Genomic DNA, 22,742 nt, shown 5'->3' with positions numbered 1-22,742 from the left:
ATATCAGACTATTATTGATACTCAATTATTGGAAGCATTTACCTAAGCTACTGGAGGTGGGGTGAGATAGGAAGGGGTAGCGAGAAAGAGGCAGGTCATTTGACAGATGACTTCGTGGCTGCAATACAAAATGAAAAAAGTACCGAGGGTACTACAAAAAGAGGTGTAGGGAGAAGAAGAGGGGGGAGGGGGGGTACGAACAGGAGGAGGGAAGGAAAGAAAGGTGAAGATGAAGGCAGAGAGAGCGAAAGGAGAGAGAAGAAAGAGGGATTGAAAAGTAGGGAGGGAGAGAGAATAGACACATGGGGTAGGAGAGGAAGAGTGTTGGGAGAAGCCTGTGCATGATCTGGACAAAGGAGGAGTAGTGTGGACAGACGAGAGAAGGGAAAAGCCAAGGTGAGGTATTGGGAACAATTTACTGCAGGTTTATCCCATGGGAATTGTGAGAGTGCAGGATGTTTTTGAGAGATAATTCCCATCTGTGTAGTTCAGAGAAACATGTGCTGGTAGGGAGCATCCAAATGGTCTGCAAAGTGAAGCAGCTGTTGAAGTTGTTTGTGCTGTGGTGTGCAGAATGTTGGGCAACTGGATGGTCAAGTTTGTGGTTTGCCATAGTTCAGTGGTGATCATTCTACCAAGTAAACAAATGGTTCCATGTCACCAGAATCAAATTTTCACTCTGCAGCAGAGTGTGCACTGATATGAAACTCCCTGGCAGATTAAAACTGTGTGCCAGAACATGACTCGAAATCAGGACCTTTGCCTATTGCGAGCAAGTGCTCTACCATCTGAGTTATCCAAGCACGACTCATGACCCATCTTCACAGCTTTAACTCCAGCAGTATCTATTCTCCTACCTTCCAAACTTCACAGAAGCTCTCTTGTAGACCTTGCAGTACTAGCACTCCTGAATAAAGGATCTTGCAGAGCCACGGCTTAGCCACAGCCTGCTGTTGTTTCCAGGATGAAATTTTCACTCGGCAGAGGAGTGTGCACTGATATGAAACTTCCTGGCAGATTAAAATTGTTTGCCAGACTGAGACTCGAACTCGAGACCTTAGCCTTTCGCAGGAAAGTGCTCTACCATCTGAGCTACCCAAGCATGACTCACAACCCGTCCTCACAGTTTAAATTCTGCCAGTATCTCATCTCATACCTTCCAAACTTTACAGAAGCTCTCCTGCAGAACTTGCAGAAGTAGCACTCCTATACAGCATGGCTGCTTTCACTTTTCACCCTGCGTTTTATTGAGTAGGTAATACCTGTGGCTGGACTGTGTTAGGAGGTGGTGGGTGGATGGATGTACAGGACAGCACTTGCACCTAGGCCAGCTACGAGGGAAGAAACATGGAGTGCAGGAGTGGAAGTAGTATTGGAATAGGTTTGGACAATGATATTCTGTAAGTTGGATGAGTAACAGAATACTGCTTTGGAGCATGTGGGTAAGATTTTGGACAGGATATTCCTCATCTTAGGACACCACATCGGGCAGTCAAAGCCCTGATGGATGGTGTGGTTGAGCTTTTCAAGGCCAGAGTGATACTAGGTGATCAGAGTAGTGCTGATCAGTAGCTGGTTAACAGGTTTACTATTCTCACTGGAGCAGATGGCCCGGGAGACACGTTTGTGGATGAGCTACATAGGATACAGCCTGTCAGTAAAGGCTCTGGTAATGTTATCGGCATATTTCAGCAACTCCTGCTTTCCAGTGCACATACAGTTTCTACAGATGGTGAGGCTGTAAAGAAGAGATTATTTGATACGGAATGGGTCACAGCTGTCAAAATAGAGGTACTACTGGTGGTTGGTGTGCTTGATATGGACAGATGTATTTATGAAGCTATCTGAGAGGTCGAGATCAATATCTAGGAAGGTGATTCAATGAGTTAAGAAGGAGAAGGACCAGATGAAGCAGATTTGGAAATAGTTGTTGAGATTATGGGGGAAAGAGCAAAGGTTGTCCTTGCCATGAATCCAGATCATGAAAATGTCATCACTGAATCTAAACCACACAAGAGGTTTTCATTGCTGCCTGGATTGGAAGGATTCCTCCAGATGGGAAACGATGGTGCCATGTGAGTACCCATGCCAGTACCATGGATTTGTTTTTAGATTTGGCCTTTGAATATGAAATAATTATAAGTCAGGATGTGGTTGGTTAGGAGGATTAGGAAAGATATAATGGGTTTGGTATTCAGAGAACCCTGGGAAAGTCAGCATTGTGGCCATGAGCATGTGGGATGTTCGGTGTGTAAGGATGTTGCATACACAGTGACCACCAAGGATTCTGATGGCAACAGGACTGGAACTGTGGAGGAAGTACACAGTGTGTTGGATGTAGGATGGGAGGCTATGGATAACAGTTTGGAGGTGTTGGTCAATGAAGTTAGAGGTTCATTCTGTGGTAGTGAAATCCTTATACACCAACATCCCCCCTGCTACCAAACCCACCACCTCTTTCCTAATCCTTCTAGCCAACCATATCTCGATCCAGAATTATTTCACTTTTGAAGGCCAAATCTACAAACAAAATCAGTACTGCCACAGGTACTCAGATGGCATTATCCTATGATAACTTATTTAAGGACCATCTGGAGGAATCCTTCATATCCAGTCAACATCTAAAACCTCTTGTCTGGTTCAGACTCATCCATGACATTTTCGTGATCTGGACTCATGGTAAGGCAAACCTTTGATCTTTTCTTCATAACTTCAGCACCTTTTCCCAAACCTGCTTCGCCTGGTCCATTTCCACTCATCAAGCCACCTTTCTAGGTGTTGGTCTTCACCTCTCAGATGGCTCCATTAATATGTATGTCCATATCAAGAGCACCAACCACCAGCAGTGCCTCCACTTTGACAGCTTGACCCATTCCACGTCAAAAAGTCTCTTCCTTACAGCCTCACTGTCTGTGGACACCGCATGTGCAATGATAAGCAGGAATCATTGAAATATACAGTTAACCTTACCAGAACCTTTACAATATCCTATCCAATCCATCCACAAACATGTCTCCCATGCCATCTACTTCTCTGACAACAATAAGCCTGTTAATCAGCCACAGACCAGCACTCCTTTGATCATCCATTATCACCCTGGTCTTGAAAGGTCAACTACATCTTCCACCAGAGCTTTGACTTCTTTATGTCGTGTCCCGAGATGAGGAATATCCTACTCAAAATCCTACCCACATCATCCAAAGTAGTGTTCCACTGCCCACGCAACACACAGAATAGCCTATTCCCTTTTCCAATCCTACTCCCAATACTACAACCCACAGGTTGTTTCCTCTTGGTTGGGACAGCTGCAAGACCTGTCCCATACACCCACCCACCCACCACCTCCTACTGCAGTCCAGTCACAGGCATTTCCTACCCAATATAAGACTGAGCCATGAGCGAAAGCAGCCATGTTATTGATCTGCGATGCTCCAATTGCTGTACACCATTCTATGTGAGCATGACAAGTAACCAACTGTTTGTTTGCATGAATGGTCACCAACAACCTGTGGCAAACTGCCAGCTTGACTATCCAGTTACCATGCATGTTGCACATGGCAAACTGCCGACTATCCAGTTTCCGAGCACATCAAGACACAAATGACTTCAACAGCTGCTTCACTATGCTGGCCATTTGGATGCTCCCTACTAGCACAAGTTTCTCTGGACTGCACAGATTGGCATTATCTCATGAATACTCCATGCACTCTCACAGTTCCCATGGGCAAAACCTCCACTAACTTTTTCCCAATGTGTCACCTTGCCTTTACCCTTCTCTCTTCTATCCATACCACTCCTCCTCCATCCAGATCATGCCCTGCTTTCTCCCACCACTCTTCCCCCTCCCCCCCCCATGTGACTCTCTCTCATGCCCCCTTTTCAAGCCCCTCGCCCTTCTCTCTCCCCTCCGTTTCTCTCCTTTCCCCCTCCCCTTTATTTTTACCCCTACTCAGTTCCCCTCTCCCCGTCTTCCGCATGCTGCATCTCATTTTGTTGTACTCTCTATATGTTTTCCATATTACTGCGCAGCTACAAAAACATTTGTTCCAAATACCTGCCTCTTTCCTGTTAGCTCCTCCCTGCATCCTTCCTTACCCCCTCCCCACCTTGGCGATGGGTGTGTATGTTTGGGTGGTTGTGTATGTGAAAGTGTGTCCAATTGCAGCAAAAAGAGCTAGTGTTCAAAAGATAGTGTGAATGCTGTTTTGTGTTATGTGTTACTGTGCTCCCTGTGTCAGTCCAGTAAATGTATTTTACATATACTCCATCCAGTCATTTCCATTATTGTTATGAAATTATTTTAACATGTTCATTGTATATTAAGTGTGCCAGGCTTGGGCTTTGATTCTTCATTCTGTTTTCTGATCTGTGTCACAGAACTTAACAACATGAAAAATGTTAAGGATGTGTAATTATGTGATGTGGTGTGGCTGAACTGTGTTATTGAAACAATTAGAATATTTACTCTTTTAAAGAATTACTTACTTACTGCAACATTCATTCATTCACACATTTTGTTCCATAAATTTCCATCATGAAGCATATCCTTCACTGAATGTGAGATGAATCATGATATACACTAGTAGAGCAGAAGCATCCAACTGCAAAGTGCACCGATAATAAAATTATGACTAGTGCTGACCTATTTGTACAGATATGTATGGGTGATTATACTCTATTCATCATAAGAATGAACCTGACGTAAACAAACACAAACTCCATGATTGGTCAAGAAGCCGGAACACATGTACACTGGTGTTGTTACACGCTTTTAAGCAGATCCTACTTATGTATTAGGTACCTTTATTACTAAGTTACGTTAAATGAAAGTTTAAGATATTCTAATGTTTGTAATTAGAATGCTATGTTAGGTGAGAATGAGAGCATTTTATGCCTTCCATTTGGTCACCTAAGAAGCAAGAGGTAGTGCTAGAGTTTTACTGCATATTATTTCATTCTCTTTAAGAAATTAAATAGCATTCGAAGCTATACATGTTTCTTCACTCTTCTCTTTTTAAGTCTGAAACTGCAACTACTCACATCACTGAAGCTTAGTTGGATCAGCTGGCTGGCCAGTGCTGTCCAAGTTAAATGTGCCAGTAAAGCTGTTGTCCCCCATTATCGCTCAGTCTGTGTGCATGTAACACAACATAAAATGCATCCTTATGATACATACTTGATTGTACTGGATACAGTTTGACTTTTGCTCCACGTGAAATGAGATCCAATGAGATTCAGGCAAAAACAGAAGAATACATGATGTAATGTTTACATCAGGTGTATTCTTGTGATGAACACAGTATAGCTCTAATTTATATTATAGATATTTATTTTCCATTGCCACAATTATTTAAAAACTTGATATTACACAGAAATTTATATACCTTATACAGATCTAATTTGAAAAATTGAGGTTACGGTTTCTGAATGTGGAGGAAGAGTCCTTTAAAATCTCTACATGTGTTAAGTCAGTATGTCATCAATTTACCTTTATAATGTGCTTGATAAACAGTGGAATATTAAATTAAATGAAGTGCAGTTTTTTCAGCTTTGAGGCATATTTTCATCTGAGGTTTTCTTTATTTTTGGTTCATGTTGGCTGCTTGTGTCTATTGGCATCCATGTGAACAATGTAGGATTAATAATGACCAGCATTGTTAAACATGAGTTACATTATACTGTATTGTTCTCACTGTGGTAGTCAAGGCTATAGGCAATTGCAACCATATATCTCTCTCTCTCTCTCAAACCCAAGCTAATTTATTATTTCATTGTGCATGGGAAACAGGAAATTCTTGCCTGAAATTTAACATCTTGGTCAGTCATAAGTACACACATTTGTTTTTGTATGTCTTAAAAAATATAAAAACTATCTGATGATTTTTCATCCATATTTTCTTTTCAGGGACAAAGATATGAAGCCTGATAACTGGGCTGCATTTGCTGGTGGGCTCAATGTTTGACAATGAAAAGCCAGACACACAGATTCGAGAAGTTCTTTCCATAGTGGCCCACCCACAAGTAAAATTTAACCAATTTTGTACAATAATGATATTGCTCTTGTGGAGCTCTCAAAGCCACTGCTCTTTACAAGATATTGTAGGAGCTGCCTGTCTACCTGCCAAGGAGATTGAACCTCGGCAACTTTGTGTCACAGCAGGATGGGGTTATACATCACCTGGTGGTAAGTTGTTTGTGAAGTCATACAAATGTCAGGGCTACCCCTCTGAGGCAATTTTACTGTTTTCCCTCTATAAACTGAACTTCAGTATCTGTATCTGCATTCCTAGGATATAGTGCAGCTTATGTATCGGTATGTTTTACATTTCATGTTTTTTGGCAAGAATTAGATTTTATCTGGTCTTGAGAGTTCTTAATTAATGTTTAGAAAACTATATTTGCCTCAATCTGAGAATGTTTCCTTCTACTTACATAAAATAACTACTTTCTGTTGCAGTAATAAATATTACCCAGTACTTGCACTATCTACCAGTGCCAACAATAGATCTGAAGGAATGTAATTCTACAAAACATTATGCTGGATTCATCACTGAGAATGAAATTTGTGTGCAGGGTTCACAGATGCTGAAAAGTCTCCTTGTTATGTAAGTACATTCAAAGACACACCTCTGCATAACAGGCAACTTTTTTCCCACAGTTCAATTACAGTATATCACTTTAAGTAAGTATTGTGGGGAAGTGGAGAGAGCAAGCATGACCACACAGGTTGAGGCTGTGGTGTGTGTGTGTGTGTGTGGGTGGGGGGGGGGGGGTGGGAGCCTCACAAAACTGAAATTGTCTTATGTATTGACATTTTAATAAAGCTCCTAACTCCAACAATTACATACACTTATCACCAAGAAAGGAAGCACTATGAAATAAAGTGAACAATGCAATCAACAATGACTACCTCACACACTACTATTAGTTGGGTAAAGTTGTCTGCAACTAAAAGCAAATGACTACCATCTAAAGCCTACCAACATACATGAAATTCTACCAGTTCAGGAGTATCAATATTTGGGAACTGAGTGGCCAATTTAAATTTAACTTGCATTAACTGAACGTTTCAGGCAAATGCCGGGATGGTTCCTTTGAAAGGGCACGGCCAATTTCCTTCCCAATCCTTCCCTAACCCGAGCTTGCGCTCCGTCTCTAATGACCTCGTTGTCGACGGGACGTTAAACACTAACCACCACCATTAACTGAATAAATATCTTGTACTTTTGTTTTCAACTGTTTTCCTTATTCCAAGATAAATGATACAATTTCTGGAAAATATTATACTTACACCTTGTGGCAAACAATATTCCCAAAATAAATGCTTCTACAAAATCAAAACTGTATAAAATTAAATAATTGTTTCTAAGTGACAAAAACCAGGTTTTAAATTGTAAGACATTTCCAGGGGCAGATGTGGACTCTGACCACAATCTATTGGTTATGAACTGTAGACTAAAACTGAAGAAATTGCAAAAAGGTGGGAATTTAAGGAGATGGGACCTGGATAAACTGACTAAACCAGAGGTTGTAGAGAGTTTCAGGGAGAGCATAAGGGAACAATTGACAGGAATGGGGGAAAGAAATACAGTGGAAGATGAATGGGTAGCTCTGAGGGATGAAGTAGTGAAGGCAGCAGAGGACCAAGTAGGTAAAAAGATGAGGGCTAGTAGAAATCCTTGGGTAAAAGAAGAAATATTGAATTTAATTGATGAAAGGAGAAAATATAAAAATGCAGTAAATGAAGCAGGCAAAAAGTAATACAAACGTCTCAATTATTATTTAGCGTATGGCTAATACAGACATATCATGAAATTACATATATATATGTACATATTGACACACAAGAAACTTAAGTTTGTCTTTACAACTGAATATCCAGTCCTTCAATCCAGCGCACTGCATCTGGAGTTACTAGCAGGAAGTCCTCTTTGGCGCCGTGATAGGCTCGAATCCTGCATTCACTGACAATGTGGTGAACAGTCTGGTATGGAGCCCCGCAGTCACAAGCTGGATCAGGCAACTTGTTCCACTTAAAGAGAGCATCCCTGCATCGCCCATGGCTGGTACGGATTCTGTTGAGAGTAGACCACGTCTTGCGTGGTAAGTCGAATCCACTTGGAAGTTTGGCACCTGAGAAGATGTCTCAAAAATGAGATCGACAGGAAGTGCAAAATGGCTAAGCAAGCATGGCTAGAGGACAAATGTAAGGATGTGGAGGCTTATCTCACTAGGGGTAAGATAGATACAGCCTACAGGAAAATTAAAGATACCTTTGGAGAAAAGAGAGCCACCTGTATGAATATCAAGAGCTCCGATGGAAACCCAGTTCTAAGCAAAGAGGGGAAAGCAGAAAGGTGGAAGGAGTATATAGAGGGTATATACAAGGGCGATGTACTTGAGGACAATATTATGGAAATGGAAGAGGATGTAGATGAAGATGAAATTGGAGATACGATACTACGTGAAGAGTTTGACAGAGCACTGAAAGACCTGAGTCAAAATAAGGCCCCAGGAGTAGACAACATTCCATTATAACTACTGACGGCCTTGGGAGAGCCAGTCCTGACAAAACTCTACCATCTGGTGAGCAAGATGTATGAGACAGGCAAAATACCCTCAGACTTCAAGAAGAATATAATAATTCCAGTCCCAAAGAAAGCAGGTGTTGACATATGTGAAAGTTACCGAACTATCAGTTTAATAAGTCACAGCTGCAAAATACTAACACGAATTATTTACAAATGAATGGAAAATCTGGTACAAGCCGACCTCGGTGAAGATTAGTTTGGATTCCGTAGAAATGTTGGAACACGTGAGGCAATACTGACCTTTCGACTTATCTTAGAAGAAAGATTAACGAAAGGCAAACCTACGTTTCTAGCATTTGTAGACTTAGAGAAAGCTTTTGACAATGTTGACTGGAATACTCTCTTTCAAATTCTAAAGGTGGCTGGGGTAAAATACAGGGAGCGAAAAGCTATTTACAATTTGTACAGAAACCAGATGGCAATTATAAGAGTCGAGGGGCATGAAAGGGAAGCAGTGGTTTGGAAGGGAGTGAGACAGGGTTGTAGCCTCTCCCCGATGTTATTCAATCTGTATATTGAGCAAGCAGTAAAGGAAACAAAAGAAAAATTTGGAGTAGGTATTAAAATCCAGGGAGAAGAAATAAAAACTTTGAGGTTCGCCGATGACATTGTAATTCTGTCAGAGACAGCAAAGGACTTGGAAGAGCAGTTGAATGGAATGGACAGTGTCTTGAAAGGAGGATATAAGATGAACATCAACAAAAGCAAAACAAGGATAATGGAATGTAGTCGAATTAAGTCAGGTGATGCTGAGGGAATTAGATTAGGAAATGAGACACTTAAAGTAGTAAAGGAGTTTTGCTATTTGGGGAGCAAAATAACTGATGATGGTCGAAGTAGAGAGGATATAAAATGTAGACTGGCAATGGCAAGGAAAGCGTTTCTGAAGAAGAGAAATTTGTTAACATCGAGTATTGATTTAAGTGTCAGGAAGCCGTTTCTGAAAGTATTTGTATGGAGTGTAGCCATGTATGGAAGTGAAACATGGACAATAAATAGTTTGGACAAGAAGAGAATAGAAGCTTTCGAAATGTGGTGCTACAGAAGAACGTTGAAGATTAGGTGGGTAGATCATGTAACTAATGAGGAGGTATTGAATAGGATTGGGGAGAAGAGAAGTTTGTGGCACAACTTGACTAGAAGAAGGGATCGGTTGGTAGGACATGTCCTGAGGCATCAAGGGACCACAAATTTAGCATTGGAGGGCAGCGTGGAGGGTAAAAATTGTAGAGGGAGACCAAGAGATGAATACACTAGGCAGATTCAGAAGCATGTAGGTTGCAGTAGGTACTGGGAGATGAAAAAGCTTGCACAGGATAGAGTAGCATGGAGAGCTGCATCAAACCAGTCTCAGGACTGAAGACCCAGTCTCAGGACTGAAGACCACAACAACAACACCAACAACAATGTGAAAAATAGTATCACATAATACGAATACAAACACATATTGGAAAGTGAGCATAAAACCTGGCATTGGATAGCTCAATGACAAAATTTGTCTCTGCTAACCCTCCCCATCCTACGCCTTGATACATTATATGTTTTACTTTCAATTTTTTTCTACTAATTTTGAATTCAAAGCATGTTGTCTTCCATAACGTATTTGCAGTTAAAGTTGCAGTTTCATGAACACTTTCTGCCATTATCTTTGCACTTGAAATGTTGTTGGGAATTGCTAAAATAGCAGCAGCAAAATTGAGACATTTCACCTCTCACTTATTCTTGTCACCAGTAGATTCCTAAGTCCTTTTTTACATCATTTTCCCATTTTCTTGTGACCTTGTTTCCTTGCATGTCATATCTATATTAAATTCTTTTAATGTGAAGAGTAACTTTATCTATGGAATTCTAGGGCTTTTTAAAGCCAATCAAAATGACAGCTGTGTTGAAGCTATGTATTGTTCAATTTCTAAAGATCATTTTCTGGTTAAAAATTTGTCCTAGACATCTTTTTCTTTTCTTTCTGAACCCAGCATTCTGTGTTCTGCTCATTTTTTATCTTGTTCGGTAGTGCTGTTGAAAGAGTTCTGTGAGAGACAGGTGGTAAGGAGAGGCCTCTGTAATTGTTGGACTGCATTGTCTCTTTTTTTTTGTAATGTGTCATGAGGGCTTGTTTCCAGTCATGTGGTATTCTTCCTTTTTCCCTGCATTCTTTGATATTTCTGTGTAAGGTTACAGCTGCAAGTTTTCTGAGTACTTTGCACTTCTCACATTCACAGGTGAATTATTGTATTACAGTTCATGACAACAGTGTTCAGTTTGCTGCAGAGTTGGTGATTTTAGATGTAAGTTCTCCTTTTGAGGCTGTGCAAACTGTAATCATTTTGCTGGTTTCTCACAAGTTATAAGCTCTTGCAATGACTAAATTATTTCTTCTAGTGCTTCTATCTGTCTATTATTATAATTTTTGAAGTCTCTTTTCTAATCTCTGTGAATGTGTACAAGTCTCAGCATTTTTTATGAAAACTCCATTTTTCCCAGGCTATTAATCTATTTATTGTTACTGTGTCACATGTCAAGTTTCATCATTTATGGCTTCTACATACTGGTAGTTCTTTTGACAAATTCTTTTCTGTTTTCTGACTTAATTTTTTGTCTAATATAGAGATGCTGTTGGGTTTTGGCTTCAGTCTGTTCAGATGGAATTATATTTTTATCTCCATTACCAAGTAGTGTGGGGCATTGTCCCAAGATCCTTGACATCAGATCTGGCTGAAAACTCATTCTTGATTTGTTTTGTCTTTTCTTGGTTTGCTGAAGCAATTATAATATCATCTACATGAATGAGTAGGAAGACTGGACATTTCCTACACTGTCTACAAAGAAACGTGGATCTGAATTTGTGAGTTGCAATCCAATTATTGTTATGCTTGCATTCAACATGGCTCATCACAGTCGACTAGCTTGGTGCAGTCCATAAATAGGTTTTTTTTTTAAATTTGCACACTTTACCACCAGATTTCAGTGTTCGGAGCATGTCACTTGCTTTCTTGACTATATGATTATCTTTTCCCAAATCTTTCATCTTTTGTAATGATTTGACCTGTGATTCCTGCTGTTCCATGAATCTGTGTCAATTTCACCATTCAGAAATGCAGTGGTGATATCAAGCTGTGAGACATGCTGGTTAAATTTGAGGGGCAGAGCTATGAGTAGTCAAAATGATTCTGTTCTGCAACTGTGGAGAATGTTTCCACAAAGTCAACTCCAGTTGAATCCTCATTCAACTACTCATGCTTTCTTCCTCAGCAAAGATCCATCAGTTCTGTATTTGTTCCTCAAAACAGCCCTACAGTCAACTATCCTATCATTTGTTGATACGTCTACAATGTCCCAGATATCATTTTTCACTGGTGACCTGATTTCATCATACACACATCAAAAAAGTTTTGCATCACCTTACTTCAGAGAGTTCCAGAACCTGTACAGAAAACTGGAATAGGGATCAACATAAACATCATTTCCACTCTTTTTATTGTTCATGAAAACCACACATTTCATGTTGTACCACCTTACAGCGAGACCTTCGCCGGTGGTGGTCCAGACTGCTGTACGCACTAGTACCTCTAATATCCAGTAGTACGTCCTCTTGCATTGGTGCATGCCTGTATTCATTGTGGCATAATATTCACAAGTTCATCTAGGCACTGTTGATCCAGATTGTCCCACTCCTCAATGGCGATCCGGCATAGATCCTTCAGACTGGTTGGTGGGTCACAGCGACCATAAACAGCCTTTTTCAATCTACCCCAGGCATTTTTGATAGGGTTCATGTCTGGAGAACATGCTGGCCACTCTAGTTGAGCAATGTCATTATCATGAAGGAAGTCATTCACAAGATGTGAATGATGGGGGCGCGAATTGTCATCCATGAAGATGAATGTCTCGCCAATATGCTGCACTATTGCTCGGAGGACGGCATTCACATACTGTACAGCCATTACAGCGCCTTCAATGACCACCAGTGGTGTACATTGGCCCAACATAATGCCAACCCAAAACAGCAGGAAACCTCCACCTTGCTGCACTCACTGGACAGTGTGTCTGAGGCATTCAGTCTGATAGGGTTGCATCCAAACACATCTCCGATGATTGTCTGGTTGAAGGTATATGCGACACTCATCAGTGAAGAGAACGTGATGCCAATCCTGAGTGGTCCATTCGGCATGTTGTTGGGCCCATCTGTACCACACTGCATGGTGTCGTGGTTGCAAAGATGGATCTCGCCATGGAAGTCAGAAGTGAAGTTGTGCATTATGCAGCCTATTTACACACAGTTTGAGTCGTAACATGATCTCCTGTGGTTGCATGAAAAGCATTATTCAACATGGTGGGGTTGCTGTCAGGATTCCTCTAACCCATAATCCATAGTTAGTGGTTATACACCCAAGGGCAGGCTAAGGGAGGTATGTCATCGACTGTTCCTGTCTCCTTGTATCTCCTCCATGTCCGAACAACATTGCTTTGGTTCACTCTGAGATGCCTGGACGCTTCCCTTGTTGAGAGCCCTTCCTGGCGCAAAGTAACATTGAGGATGTGACCAAACTGCGGTATTGACCATCTAGGCATGGTTGAACTATAGACAACACGAGCCACGTACTTCCTTTCTGGTGGAATGACCGGAACTGATCGTCTCTTGGACCACCTTGATCTAATAGGTGCTGCTCATGCACGGTTGTTTACATCTTTGGGCGGGTTTAGTTACATCTCTGAACAGTCAAAGGGACTGTGTCTGTGATACAATATCCACAGTCAATGTCCGTCTTCAGGAGTTCTGGGAAGCGGGGTGATGCAAAACTTTTTTTCTTGTGTGTATGTAGCCTCAAACCAGTCTCAGTGATCAGGACCATGTATTGCATCACGGCACTGATCCCTGTTGCATTTGACATGAAGTTAGCACCATGAATTGAAGATGACTGTTGAGTGTGTTGGACAGGTATGGCACTTAAAGAATTATTGAATTCATCAAATGATAAGTCATCATTGGGACTGAATTCTTGGCCTGTGGTGCTTGAAAGCCCATTTTCTTCAGAGCCATGGAATGGTTCATCCTCTGACAATGGTTCTGGATCAGTGTATCACCATTGAAGTCTCCTCCAGTGGGATTCATGTTGATGCCTCCTCTTTGTTGATAATCTGTTTCATCTGAACAGAGGTATCACATAGTGGTGGTACCAGTACCAAAGGTACCTCAAGTACTATCCTGTCCTGTCCTGTGGATCCTGTCTCCTCTGCTGAGAGTACAGGATCTGTTATTACTTCTCCATTTGACTGCAAGTGGTGTTTCAATGGTAGATATAGGCATCCTGTATTGTGACAAAGGGAACCAGAGAGGGCTCAGGGTGTTATACTGCTCTCCCTTAGCAATAGGTTTGAGGTGCTGTCTTTCACTAAACAGAAACTGACCCAGTGGGACTCACTTCACTTGTTTTGCAGAAACCTGTTGTGTCCAGCATCAAGAGGTGGAAAATGCCATAGGGTACGCGTCTGTTAAGCAAGAGTAGTTCAAACATATGGCGAATGATGGTACCCTTTAGGTAAATGGTGGCAAGGAACAAGAAAGGATGCCAGTTGCACTCAGTGCATCTGCCTGGGGGCCTCATTCAGCATGTTGCAGAGGCTGTTCCATCAATCATTGAGGGAAAAGGGTGCAAGCAACTGCAGATTGTGCACATGTTAGAACAAATGATTGATGTCTGTCATCTGGGCTCTGAGGTCACATTTGGATCATTCCAGTGACTGGGAACTCAGATCCACCAAGATAGAAACTGAAGCTGCATGTGAAACTGTTTGGGCAAGACAGTCATAAAATTGTATTTGTATCCTTTTATTGCCCACCATACTTCTCTCCTGGTGGAACAAAAAACTTTAAAGAAACCTCAGTTCACTTGTATGCAAGTTCCCCAATCATGCTGTATCATTGGTAGAGACTTTAATCATCCAACAAACAATTGGGAAAACTACAATTTTGTTAGCCGTGAACATAACAAGACATCCTGAAACATTACTAAATGCTTCCTCTGAAATCTACCTGGAACAGATAGTTTGGAACACTACTCATGATGGAAATTAGGAGTATTGGCTCTAAAGGTAACAAATAGCCCTGACCTCATTGATGATTTCCACATCAAAACCAGTATCAGTGATCATGATGTGATTATGGCAACAATAATTACCAAAGTACAAAGGACAAGAAAAACTATCAAAAAGATCCATACATTCAGTAAACTAGATAAAAAGTCAACAGTGTTATATCTCAATGAGAAACTGAAACTTTCAACACAGGGCAGGAGCATGTAGAGAAACTATGACTCAAGTTTAAAAGAATAGTTGGCAATGCACTGGATAGATATGTACTTAGTAAAACAGTTCATAATGGGAAGGACCCTCCATGATATACACTCATGGTAAAGAAACTTGTAAAGAAACAAGGACTACTGCATAGTATGTGTAAGACAAAGCTTAGGACTATAGATACAGACTTGCTGAATGAAACACATTTGCCTGTCAATAGGGCAATGTGTGAAGCCTTCAGAGACTACCATTGCAGAATACTGTCAAATTATCTTGCACAAAACCCAAAGATATTCTGGTCATCTGTAAAGGCTGTTAGTGGCATCAAAGTTAGTGTCCCATCCCTAGTGAATGAGAAAGGAACTGAAAATGAATGTAGCAATGCAAAAACTGAAATGCTTAACTCTGTTTTCAAATGTTTCTTTACGAAGGAAAACCCAGGAGAATTGCTCCAATTTAATTCTTATTCCACTGAAGAGATGAGTGAAATAGGTATTAGTCTCAGTGGCATTGAGAAACTGCTGAAATCGTTAAAACTGAACAAAGCTCCAGGGCTGGACAGAATCCCTGTCAGATTCTATACTGAATTTGTGGCTGAGCTAGACCCCCTTCAAACTATAATCTACCATAGATTCCTCAAACAAATAAACATGCCCAGTTCTTGAAACGAGAAAAAAAAGCATAGGTCATACCTGTCAACAAGAAGGGTAGTAGACATGATCCACAAAACTTCTGTCCAATGTCCTTCACATAGATTTGTTGTAGAATCTTAGAACACATTCTGAGCTCAACCATAAAAAAACACACACACACACACACACACACACACACACACATGCAACTGGAACCACATTGCCTATAATACTGTTACATTGTTACATTCCATCCAGGGTTTTCCATTGTTTGATGTAGGTGCAGATAATTTTGTTTGGGCTGAATACTGTTATGATCCAGAAACTTCACACTTGAAGCCTGTGAGCTCTAGGTGCCCATACATGACAGACTTTTGAAAATTCAGAATAGTCTACAAAAATCTCCCCTTTGCCTTTAGAATTGACCTTTTCTTTGTTTGGTGATTTATCCAGGATGACAGCCTTTTGATCAAATGTGCGAAGGTGAGACATACTAGGTTTTCTCTTCAATCACTTCTCATATATGGAGTTTCATCAGACAACATTTTAGTTAAGCAACAATTTTGGATGTAGTTAGCTGCATTGATGGCTTCAGCCCAATATGATGGCGGTAGCCATGACCTGAGCAGCATGCAGTGAGTCTCTTCAACTAACAGGCAGTTCTTTCATTCAGCTGTGATGTATATGGAACTGTTAAGACACCACTGTATTCTTGCCTTTCTGAGGATGGAGTACATTCTTTCATTGCAACACTCCTTACCATTCTCTGACTGAAAGGACTTAATCTTATGCCCAGTCTGATTTTCAATAGGTTTTTTAATTCAATAAAATTTGTTACCAACTTCTCCTTTGTGCTGAAGGAAATAGACCTGACACCGTCTGCTGTGGTCATATATAAAGATCATAAAAAATTTGCACCACCTTCAGATGTTTCTCTCAATGGCCAACAGATGTCAGAGTGGATTAATTCCAGAAGTTTGTTTGAGTTCCCTTCTTGTTCGGTGAAGATAGTGGATGTGATTTTTTTTCCTTTAAGACACTTAGTACATCTTGTTACATCGACGTCACTGAATTTCAAATCTGTCATATATTCATTTTTTAGCATTCTGAGCATACCTCCTGAGTTAAAGTGGCCTGATCAATTATACCAGATTTGCATATCACTTCTCGTGTCCTTCAGTTTAACAATGAGACATGCCTTTGGAACATTTACTTGTAAGTAAAATAAGTTAGCAACTCTGTTTGCATTCACTTTGGTTTTATTGTTAGTATCTCATACAACTGCATGAGTTTTCTCGAATGTCACTGTGTGGCTGTTTTTCACAACCTCTGCCACTGAAATGAGACTGGGCCCAAGTTTAAGCATACACAAAAGGTTATTTTGCGTTATGGAGTTGCCGCAATTGGCTGCAGTTGTGACGCAAACATCACCCTTATTTTTTACGTGCATAGCACTGTTGTCTGCAAGCATTAAATTCTTTTGTGTTTCTGCATGTGTGTCCAACCATTGTCAGTGCACCAAAAAATTTTGGAGTTGTTAAACTTCAGAGCAGGCTCATTCATAGAGAAACAGCAGTGGGCTTCATTGACATTGTTTTCAGCTTGCACACTTAGTTTCTTCTTGAAAATGCACTCATTTTTGTGTGCCTTCTTGTTACAAAAGTTGCACTTGTATCTCAGTTTCCCTTTTTTAAATTTTTGTTCCAAGTTGTCACTCACTCACAGCATTTTCTGGCTTGTTCACAAAATGTTTGCTGGTTTCATAAACATTGCAGCATTCTGAATCCTTGCATTGTGTTCTTCCAAGATTTTTATTTTTAGCATCTCAGCATCTGGTAGACTGCCACAGGATTCAACACCACATCTAAAACTGTCATAGCTATAAGGAAGACTGTAGAGCAGCATTATTGATTATAGATCATTGTTTATGTTGACATCCGTTACTTCCATCTTATCCATAGCATCAAAGAATTCAGTAAGATTTTGTTTCATGTCATCACTGGGTGGCATCTTGTGAAGATTGAGGCATTTGAGCGGTGTTGCTTTCTGAGCAGATCCTTGGGAAGTGGTAGACTGTCACAGGATACAACACCATAAAAAGTAGAGCCATATTGATGTGACGTTGTGCAATTCTTTATTTACATCAGCTCAGTGGTATTGACAGATATATCAAGTCTGCTTTTATGTTCCTGTCTGCCGCTTCCCATGCTTTATATGCAACTTGTGCAACAGCAAACAGTTCTCCTTTACCAGACACTGCAGGTCACAATATGGCTCCAGATACATTTCCTCAATCGTCATTTTTGATAAGTAGTGCTTTGACTTATATTCTCCATGTGTTGTAAATTACGAGTGACAGTGTTTCTAATGGGAGTCCATGTGCAGCAGTCGTATACACCATATTCATTCTGATAATAAAGTCATTAATTTCCACTTTTAAGCTCCCGAATCTGAATTTTTGGCTAAGTGAAAAATGTCATTTTTGCTGATCACGTAACCTGGGCACATAACAGTCATGACACGTAATTACTGAACAACTTTATCTGCAACTCACTGCATCACTGCACAGAGAATAACACAGAAATACTAAAATTTGACTTGAAAACATATGCATGGTGACATCTATAGACACCAAAGATTACAATGGTGGTAAAATTTGAATCTCAACAGATACGGCTGATACAAGCCTAAATGTGTGTTTGGGGATGATGAAGTCTTGTTCCTCTTTGGTAATTTAAGAAAAAGGTTGAAGTTTGTGGGCATGTATAAGGTATTTGCTATTGTTATTGGTGTGTTTGTGAGCTGGAAGGTAGTTACACATGGTTTTGGATTATTTTTGATGACTCATGTTTTAGTGCTTCCTACAATTCTTCCACTTTTTATGGATTTCTCTTATTGTCATTGTCCACATGTGTACGGGGCCATGATGATAGTGTATTCTTTGTTTCTTGATCAAAACGAGTAAAGCTGGAAATGTAAGACATTATTGATTCTGTTTGCCAGTGAAGTAGTTCCAAGTACTGTTGTTTAATGCCCAGTTTCCCTTTATAAACCACTTGGTGTTTGGATTAGACTGAGTTCTCATATACACAAGCTGGTCACAAACAGTCTGAAAAGCTTTTGTAATGGTGTTGCAGGGTAAGTTGTGCTGAGAAATAATTGTTAAGATTAGCATTGAAGTTAGCCGGTCGAGCCTTTGTATGTGAAAATTCAAGCAGCCCACCAGAGACAGTGTCCCCAAATGTGTTCTTCGTTTGGTTTCCTATAACCGAACAAGAGAATGATGCAAAAATTGGACATGGGGTGGTAGTCACTATTGAACCCGAGCCAAGTCTGAGCAGTCTTGTGCACTATCATTTACACCGTGAGAACGATTGACACAAATTGTGGTTCTAGGCACTTCAGTCCAGGACTTCGCGATCGCTATGGTCGCAGGTTCGAATCCTGCCTGGGCATGGATGTGTGCAATTTCCTTAGGATAGTTAGGTTTAAGTAGTTCTAAGTTCTAGGGCACTGATGACCTCAGATGTTTAGTCCCATAGTGCTCAGAGCCATTTGACATAAATTGTCTCTGGCAGGCTGTTTGAATTTACACATGCAATGACCTGATTGGCTAACTCAAGGCTAATTAACTTGGAAATGGCACTACAAGCTGAATTGATTCCTTAACTGTTATTTATCAGCACATCCTATCCTACAATGCCCTTTCAAGCTTTTCAGACTGTTTCTAATCATCTAGTATAGTTTGTAATCTACCCCTCCCTCACATCATTGTAAGGGTGTCCCTTTACAAGTTGGTTTCTTGTAATGCTCAAATTATGATGCTTTGCCTTTTCTGTACATCCATTAATTGTTTTTGTTTTCAAATTTTTATGCAAATGTTGATCTTCAGTGTTCTTAGCAAACATGTTTGGTTAGGTCTAGAAACCTCTGCCTCTCCACTCCAGACTCCAAGAGTCCTGTTGCACCATTGTATCCAGCAATGGAACATTATGCTTAGTAATCTATTAATTCCATATCATTTGCCTTTTAGCTTATCTATGTTAATTTATCACTTTTCCAAGAAGTTCAGTATGTGCTTTTTTTACAGAATGATGAGGGTGCTCCTCTTATGTGCATAAGTGAAGAAGGCCTATGGGAACTCCAGGGAGTACTTAGCTACCATAGCAACTGTGGTAGAGGATACCATCCCTCAATATTTAGTTCTATCACCTCAGTCCGAGGATGGGTTGAGAAAACAGTTGGTAGCAGATTTGAACAAAAGTCAACATTTAATGTGAGGTAGAAGCTACCTGCCTGTTTACACAGGACTGTGGAACAGATATTTTTCCCACTGATGTTTTATTGTTAGTACGGGTGCTTTATGTACGTACTGTGACTGAATGTACATTGGACACTGTTGTTCCAAATCAACTTGTGGAAAGTGTGATATAAAGTGTACAGCTGTCGTACACTGTTTAAGTGTGCAATATGTGACTGACATATTAAGTGCAATGGAGACATACACTGAATAATACAAGACTGATGATGCAAAAGACATTTTCCTATGTATAGTCATTTTGTTGCTTGTGTATACTTGACATAGTGAAAACAACTGAAGAACATTAGCAAGGAAAGTGTTTGAAGTTCCAAAGTGATAGTCCGCATTGTGTGTGAAACGTGTATAGATGTCGTTTTTGAGGGGAAAAAGACATACAAAGTGCGAAATCACAACTGTCTGTACATAACTGAAACTTGTTTTTGTAGCTACTGCGAACTACTGTTTCTACATTTAAAAACAGAGAAAAAAAAGACAGCTGTGAATCTTCTTGAATGTATCAAATGTACAGTCCATATCTATATGTATATCCAGATTCTACAAATTTAAGAAAATGGCTTGTATGATCATACATTAAGAAAGGATTTTGTGTGTGTGTGTGTGTGTGTGTGTGTGTGTGTGTGTGTGTGTGTGTGTGTGTGAGAGAGAGAGAGAGAGAGAGAGAGAGAGAGAGAGAGAGAGAGATCAGAATTTTGTGGTTCTTAACTCTTGTGCAGAGATTTGCTCATATGTTCGCTGTTTTAGAAATTTGTGCCTTGAAATGTAAATAATGTAATTATGTTTTATAGAATGTAAATTAATGAAATATATTAAGCTATATATAATGTACTGTTTTGAATATATTCTTTGTAATTGCCAGAATATTTTTGTTTTATTTTCCACCTTTTTGTTTGTGATGTTGTAAATGATTATTTGGTGTTCTTTCATATTAGACCATAATTTTAAGCATTTCTTGTGATTATGTCATTGGAACAGTGAAAGAATATTAATTGCTTACAACCAAATTTTCATCTGTGGAAAGTACTTTCAATATTTCTATATCAGTAGAATATAGAATAATATCTGGAATTGGTAACAAATGAGTGAAATACTATATAACATCTCAAAATATGGTTTGTAAATTAAGATCAGTTCAAAGAATAGTTCCAAATGCTGTTAAAGTATGAAACATTTTGGCTGATGTATTAATGAAACATGCTCATTATCCACAAATGTATATTTATTAACAGTTGTCTGTTGGAAAAAGAAAGGAAGAACCATAAAGGCACACAGTGTAGAATGCTTAGTCAATATTGCAGAGAGCAGCTTACATCAGGAGATAGGAGACTTACATTTAAACAACAGGCATGGTGTAGCCTCTAACTGGATAGTTCAATCCAGGTGCACATTAAGGCAAAGCTTCTATCCGCAAGTCCTCAAACTAATATCATGGTGGGGCTTGATATCAGGGTAGAATTGAATGCTCTGAGTGTCAATTAACAAGGGACTATTTTTTATGTGTGGTGAGAGGGGAGGTTCAGGAGAGGGGAAAAGTTATGGGAGAAGGGGCAATTACTCGGTCAATGTCAAAATAAAGTGCCCATCTAGTTTCCAAGGTGGCCTTTACGTGTGGTCACATAACCCAAAGAGGGTGAGTCTGGATGCTAAGTAGTAGCCTCATGTTGGACAGTAAATAACCAGCAATCAGCAATTTTTAAAAGAAGCATGTGTGTCCGACTTGGTACACTATACTGGTAACACAGTTGTAGAAGTAAAATTTAACTAAACAAATTGTGATTGGTTTAATGGTTTTTATTATCCCACCCCTTCCTTCTTCCTTAAATCCATATTACATGGGTGGACAGGCCAAACAGAGCCAGAAAACCAAAATTTCACACGATATATTTAATGTGATTTTACAAAATTAAACAATCTAACGAATGGATTATGGATGACTTAATGGTCAACAGTGTGCTATGTATATTTGAATCTTGAAGTATGAGGCAGTCAGAAACTCCTGAATAGCTGCAATGATGACTACCTGCAGCAATACTTTCACAGCAAAAATGAGAAGATGCTCCTAAGATTATAATACCATTGATAAGACTTGCAATTTTTGAGAAAACTAATTTATATTAATGATTATTTGTGTGTGTGTGGCAAGATTGCCACAAAACAAATATACTAAACATGATGCCCTGAGCGTATGACTGTACTTGACCTGTATTTCTTTTTGGAGTGATGTTTTCATGAAGTTAATTATAGTGAAATCAACAGTGTCTGATTGTGTAGCATTTTAAAAGTAATTTCAAGCACAAAAGAATTATGAAGTCCAATAAAAGTATGTTTGTCATTGATCACTAAAGGGAGCTGTAATGTTGAGAACAACCAACCTAATTAATATAAAAATGTTATGTTGATTGCTTATGTGAATCTATGTTTCTTCTACTGTCGAAGGACTTAGTCCAAAACCTGAATATTTCTAGCATTCTTTTTCATGGCGTCATTTGTGAATCAACAGCTGTTCTGTATGGTGAGTATCAATCTGCCCTTTCAATATTGATGGTATAGTAATCCATGTAACTTTACTGATAGAAAACACTATCAGTTGTGCATATATTGGAGAAGTTGAAATTAGTTTAATGTGAATACATGCCACACTGGAACTTTTATTCCTAAGTCTAAATATTCTGATAAATTATGGAAGCAGTTCTATAGCTTATTCTTTTTCTTTGTTTTTTGAATATCTGGGCATTTTCAGTTTCCTGACTCATGTCTGTCAGTAACATGTTAAAAACTCTTGCAGTTGAATACAGAACTCCATCAGAACCTTACACAAAAACAAGTAGTCAATATAGACATTAATTTTATGTCTTTTATTATTGTTGTGAATTTCACAGTCCATCCTAAATTCAATTCTGATGTTAG

The 22,742-nt window shown here is 39.6% G+C and overlaps 1 protein-coding gene across 1 annotated transcript in view; it reads left to right on the top strand.

The window, feature by feature from the left end:
- The window catches only part of LOC124777259 (mucin-17-like), a 91,419-nt gene extending 70,723 nt beyond the window's left edge, over positions 1-20,696 (top strand). Inside the window, 7 exon segments of the mRNA XM_047252585.1 lie at positions 5,906-5,948; positions 5,950-6,037; positions 6,040-6,095; positions 6,097-6,184; positions 6,458-6,564; positions 6,567-6,605; positions 19,608-20,696. Coding sequence (XP_047108541.1) covers positions 5,906-5,948; positions 5,950-6,037; positions 6,040-6,095; positions 6,097-6,184; positions 6,458-6,564; positions 6,567-6,605; positions 19,608-19,802 — 616 coding nt within the window. The 3' untranslated portion in view covers positions 19,803-20,696.
- The last annotated feature ends 2,046 nt before the right edge of the window (positions 20,697-22,742 follow it).

The sequence above is a fragment of the Schistocerca piceifrons genome, chromosome 2 (genome assembly GCF_021461385.2).
Source record: "Schistocerca piceifrons isolate TAMUIC-IGC-003096 chromosome 2, iqSchPice1.1, whole genome shotgun sequence".
Taxonomy (NCBI): Eukaryota; Metazoa; Arthropoda; class Insecta; order Orthoptera; family Acrididae; genus Schistocerca; species Schistocerca piceifrons.
Note: the sequence above shows the minus strand (reverse complement) of the source record. Positions and strands in the feature narration are given on the sequence as shown.